The sequence below is a fragment of the Molossus molossus genome, unplaced genomic scaffold (genome assembly GCF_014108415.1).
Source record: "Molossus molossus isolate mMolMol1 unplaced genomic scaffold, mMolMol1.p scaffold_m16_p_13, whole genome shotgun sequence".
Lineage (NCBI taxonomy): Eukaryota > Metazoa > Chordata > Mammalia > Chiroptera > Molossidae > Molossus > Molossus molossus.
Window position 1 is genome coordinate 61,142,483 of NW_023425348.1, and position 6,000 is coordinate 61,148,482.

Genomic DNA, 6,000 nt, shown 5'->3' on the forward strand with positions numbered 1-6,000 from the left:
GATCTCAAGAGGGAAGGAGGGAGCGAGCAGGTCTGTCCATTTCTAAAAGCATGTCTAGTGCAAAGGGGTGCAGGATGGAGCCACGGAGCTAAGAAAGCCTTCAAGTTAAATTCACAAGAGGAAGAAGACTGGCAGGTGCATGAGCTTGAGGGTGGGCGTGTGCCTCCACAGGGCCCGTGCTTGGGTGACTGTGTGTGGGTATGAGCACATGAGCTGCGACAAGTGAGAACATGTATGAGTGCGTGAGCACATGAGTGGAGTGCCCCAGGGCTGTGAACAAGCATACCTGCCCCTGGGCAGCTGTGGGCTGTCAGGTGCTGGAGGTGCCTGAGGATGTTTTCATCCAGATATTCCAATGAGGGAGGACTGTGTGTCCTGCGTGGCAATGGCTCAGGTCCAGGTGACTGTGGCTGGGAGCGCTGGCCATGTTGCCCCAGTCTGGCAGTGTGGTGCAAGTAGGAGAGTGAGTCGCCAGGCACGGCTGGCTCGCACTCTGCCTCGCCTCTGGTCGTGTCCAGCAGGGAGGACAGCTGGGAGGAGGAGAGATCACTCAAGGGCTGTAGTTTTATTTATTTATTTATTTATTTTTTTTTTTATCCTCACCCGAGGATATTTTTCCATTTTTTGTACAGATAGAGTGGGAGGGAGAGAGAGAGAGAAACATCGATGTGAAGGGACACATCGAGTGGCTGCCACCCACACGACCAACCAGGGCCGGGGACAAACTGCAACCGAAGTACGTGCCCTTAGCGGGAACCGAACCCGGGTCTCTCCGGACCGCAGGCCAATGCTCTAACCGCTGAGCCAAACTGGCCAGGGCAAGGGCTGTAGTTTTATACCATCGTTATGCAACTGCTTGCAATGCCCAGGGGCTCATTCTAAAGGGCCAGCACCCTGCTTCTCTTGGTCTTTATACCGCCATCTCCCTTTATGTCCATGTTGCAGTTCAGGTCAGTGGTTTCGGCTGACAAACATTTGTGGAAATCTGCTATTTACCAGGTTCCAGAACCAACCTCCAGTCCTTCCCACCCCCAGCTTCTTGGCCTTAGTTTTCTCATAGCACTTATCACTACCTACCACACTAGATATTTTACTTATTGTATTTGTCTGTCTTTCCCTTTCCTAGCAAATGCCTGTGCAGCACTTGCTGGCACCAAACACTACTGTAGTTTCTCTATTAATTTTAGTCCTCCAACAACTCTACATGACAATGAATGTTATTCTTGCCATTCTGTAAACGGGATGCACACAAAGGTTAAGTAGCTTGCCCATGATCATACCATGGTAAGTGGTAGAGCCAAGCCTGGCCAAGGGTCCCTGATGATAACCAGTACCCAATACTGTTCTGTGAGGGTGGAAGTTTTCTCAGCGTGGTACATTGCTGAATCTTCGGTGCTCACAAGAGTGCTCAGCACATGTAGGTCAATGAATATCCAGTGAATGAATGAAGAAATGAGAGGATGAATGTTAGACATGGAGGATGAAATAGAGACGCACTTGCCTTCAAGGAGCTCATGGTCCCATAGAAGACAAAAGTTACTTCAATATTATATCAAGATGGTATCATGAGGTCTTGAGGGACACACAACTTGCCTGGCCTCTGGAAGGCAGGGTTTTCCAGAGGAAGGACAGAGAAGGGGACATGCACAGTGACATTGCCCACCTCCTTCAAAATCCTCCCTGGGGACAGAGACCCCTTAGCTCTTCCTACCTCAACCTACAGGATTCCAGAAGATGATGGTGGCTCCATGGGGACCATGGACGCACAATGGGGTACTAGTCAGGAGCATGAGCTCGGAAGAGACGGCCTTGAGTGAATTCTCACTTTTCCAAACACTAGCTAAGTGACCTGGACAGATTCCCTAACCTCCCTGGGCCTTGGTTCTCTCATCTATAAGAGGGTTAGCAAACAATGCTGACTCCCTAGGTTAGTGGAGGGGATTACATGACACACACATGTAAAAGCATTTGAAACAGTGCACATGGCTTAAGAAAGGCAATGTGCCAGCTCCAATGGAGATAACCAATGCTCCTCTTCCATTCTGCACTGGTTGCTGGCTTTCAGGGAGGAATGGGAGGGAAGGGTTGAATTAAACATGCTATTAGTATAGCCTCTCTGCTGTGGCTTCATCCCATTTTCCAGAAGCAACTCAAAGCAGGGCAGGGACTATGTCTGCTTTATTCACACTATTATCCCTTGCACCTATTATAATACTTGACACATAGTAGGTGCTCAATACATGTTTACTGAATAAGTGCTTGTGTGATTATGTTTATTTAATCTTTGTGAAGATAAATATTCATTTTATTGTTTCCACTTATAAGTGAGGTAGTAGAGGTCCAGCAAGGTTAACCAACTTGTCCATTAACACACAGCCTGTAAATAGAACAGGCAGACTCAATGGCCAAACCCCATGCTCCTTCCTCCTCACCATGCTACTCTCTAGACAAATATACGTCACATCCTATTTTCCAAGGATTTTTTTTTTTTTCTAGCCAGTGGTGCCAGCCATGGTTGTAGAATCATCTCCGAATTCTATGACTCATAGCTGAATCACAGAACTGCTTAGTAGTTGAAAGGGACTTTTGATGTCATCTTGACCTCCCACCCATTGTGGAAATTTCCTCTCCAATGACTATCCAGAAAATACTTGAATGCCTCCAATGATGGAACACTCATTTTCTTCCTCTTGAATTATCAAGTTCTATGACTGGACCACTTTTCAAGTCAGAAGGAAGGTTCTGCATCTCATGGGCCAACAAGCCTCTCTCTAGTTTCTAGGTATTGGGTTTATTCCATCTTCCTATGATAGACACAAAATAAATCGGCTGCCCTCATCGCAAAACACTTTCAGAGAGTCGCAGACAGCTCTCATATCCCTTTGAAGAATTCTTTTCTTTTCTTTTTTTCTTTTTTTTTATCCTCACCCGAGGACATTTTTCCATTTTTTGTTCAGACAGAGCGGGAGGGAGAGAGAGGAAGAGAGAGAGAGAAGAGAAACATTGATGTGAAGGGACACATCGAGTGGCTGCCACCCGCACGACCAACCAGGGCCGGGGACAAACTGCAACCGAGGTACGTGCCCTTAGCGGGAACCGAACCCGGGTCTCTCGGGACCGCAGGCCGATGCTCCAACCACTGAGCCAAACCGGCCAGGGCCAGAATTCTTTTCTTCAAGCTAGTTGTTTTGAGTCCCCACAGCAACTGTGGAGTGGCTCATGTCCTAGACCATCTCAACAGCAGTCCGAAGTGTTTTGAGCAATGACACCCCCTACCGGATAAAATGTGAATTGCACCATGGGGCTCAATGCTCAACTCAGGAGCTTCAACTGTAGCTGGGGCACTGGCTGGCTCATGGTGTGAATAAAATAAATGCTTGTTTTATTGTTTTAATCCTCACCCAAGGATATGTTTTATTGCTTTTTAGAGAGAGAGGAAGGGACAGAGAGAGAGAGAGAGAGAGAGAGAGAGAGAGAGTGAGAGAGAGAGAAACATCGATGTGAGAGGAGCATTGATTGGTTGCCTTCCCTTCGCACTCCTACTGGGGATGGAATCCACAACCTAGGTATGTGCCCTGACCAGGAATGAAACCGGAAGCCTTTCGGTGTGTGGGACGATGCTCCAACCATCCGGTCAGGACAGTAACTGCTTATTTTAAAGAGTCATTGCTTTAGAGGCATACCTAGTTGTTTTAAATGTCTATCTTAAAGAGTGTCACTGAAGACTCCACTCCAAGGTTCCTTGCCAATTGTGAGGTTTCTGATAAGCTACACATTTGGGACTTCAATCTTAGAATTCAAATGGCTGCTTTTTAACTTTTAAACAAAAAGGTACGGAAAGAGAGATAGGAAGATGTATGCTGTATATAGGGTTATGGTAATTTTTCTTTTCTTTTTTTCTCCCCTGTCCTTATTTTCTAGTAGTTCTACAATGGATATTTGTTATAAGAAGAAAAAACACCAATAAAAATAAAAAAAAAGAAAATAAAAACACTGAAGTCTTCCTCCACCTTCTTTCTCTTTATTCCTTCCGTGGCTGTTTGTCACGACTTGAGTATTTAGTCTACAACTGGGATGCCTGTCTCCATGGGCAGGAGTGCCACGGTAACATCTCTGTGGTGACATGGCCCATGGTTCAGACAGCCAGGCTCTTCTCAAGCGTGGTCAACCAGACTCAAGCAGCACAATTTTACATTCACAACAGGCTTCTCAACAGGACTGTCGGGTAGTTTCTCCACATTATCCACCCACCTTGGGTTCATGCCACAGTCAGGCTGCGTTTCCTAATCTTATCTCTGCATACTACTGGTCGGTGGTCATGTCCTGATCAGCCTTGGACTCCCCAGCTCTTCACCCTTCTCTCCACTCTCCCAGCACACCCTCAGCTACCCCATGGGAGCCAGAGCAGCTCCAAAAGGTAACAGGTCAGAAAGGCATCAGGGATTAGAAAAGCCAATCCCCAGCTAAATGAAGATCTGTGGACCAGCTGAGTCACTCCTCTCAAGCAAGTTCGCAGCTAACCAGGTTTCATTCCAGCCCCAGGGTCATCTGGGGCTCTCGCCTCCATCTGGAACGCTGGGGGAGGGGGGCACTCAGGTGCTGGGAAGACTCACCCGGCAGCCTCTCACTGCAGCACATGTCCAGGGCCCCTCCCTCGGAGTCATCAGCGGCGTGGTTGTCTCTCTCCCTCCTGTGGCAGGATGAAAAACGGGAGATGATGCTGTTGAGCTGGGATCAAGACAAAACCCTTAGCAAGATAAAAAGCCTTCTTTTCTTGCGCGGTGTCCCTTTGAATAACCCCAACCCACCCCATCAGGGGGATTTTAGAAAAAGACCAACCCACAGAGGGGTCAGGCTGCAGAGACCAGAGGGTTCTGCTGGTATCTTCCATGTGAAATCAATAACAGCAGCATTACTATGATCATCATCATCATCATCATCATCATCATCTCTACCATTCAAGGAGGGCTTATCATGTGCAAAGCACTTTACAGATTTTATCACACTGAGTCTTCATTGTGACACCATGAATTAGGAATCATTAAAGAGGCTCAGGGAAGTTAAAATAACTTGTCCAAGGTCACAACGCTCATTAGGGTGGAGCTGGGTACAAAATTACAGTCTAGGAGTCCAGGCTCATGCCCACCGCTGTAGTGTTCTGCTTCTTAGTTCCTGTGGGTTTAGGAGTTGAAAGCATGGGTGAGCTAGTAGAGGGGTCTGGGTAACACAGTCTGTGCCCAGCTCCCCAAGGACTGCAAGTGCCCTGTGCCCTCAGGCAGTGGACAGTGGCATGCAAAACTCTTCTCCAGAAATAGCTAGAAATAGCTATATGTAGCCCTGGCCGGTTTGGCTCAGCCGAAATAGCTATATGTATTTTTTGCATATTCTAAATGTTCGATTTCTTTTTGAAATCACAAAACCGTCTTCCTAGACCACCAGGGCACCTTCCAGGACTACACTGGGATCTAGCTTTGCTCTTTTACCCAGTAAACTTGAAAAAGGTTGCTGTGGGTCAGGCAGGCCTGTTGAAGTGTCTGTAGATTGACATTCTCTGAGGGCAACTGTGCAGCTCACAGGGGCTCCAGACTCTGTGAGTGGCCTGTAATGCAGGTGTGGGCTCCGATGGCCCAGCCTGTCCTTCATGTCTCTGACCCCTGGCAGTAGATGGCTGATCCAGGGCTGGACACACCAACCAGGCTGGGTCAATCAGATGGTCTTGCCTGTGCCTTTTTTTTTTTTTTTAAATCCTCACCTGAGGACATTTTTGCGTTGATCTTCAGACAGAGCAAGAGAGAGACAGGGAGGGATAGAGATAGAAATATCAATGCTAGAGAGACACATCGAGTGGTCGCCACCCACATGACCTCAGCCAGGGCTGGGGCCAAAATGCAACTCAGGTACGTGCCCTTAGCGGGAACCAAACCCCGGTCTCTTGGGTCCGTGGGCCGATGCTCTAACCACTGAGCTAAGCGCCCAGGGCTTGGCTGTGCTTTTCAAATG

At 47.8% G+C, this 6,000-nt stretch overlaps 1 protein-coding gene across 1 annotated transcript in view; it reads right to left on the minus strand.

Annotated features, from left to right (window-relative positions):
* The window catches only part of PTPN5 (protein tyrosine phosphatase non-receptor type 5), a 39,060-nt gene extending 34,111 nt beyond the window's left edge, over nt 1-4,949 (minus strand). Inside the window, exons 1-2 of the mRNA XM_036259590.1 lie at nt 4,917-4,949; nt 4,614-4,728 (exon numbers count right to left, since the gene is read on the minus strand). Coding sequence (XP_036115483.1) covers nt 4,614-4,728; nt 4,917-4,949 — 148 coding nt within the window. The remainder of the gene's footprint in view (nt 1-4,613; nt 4,729-4,916) is intronic.
* Nucleotides 4,950-6,000: the final 1,051 nt, after the last annotated feature.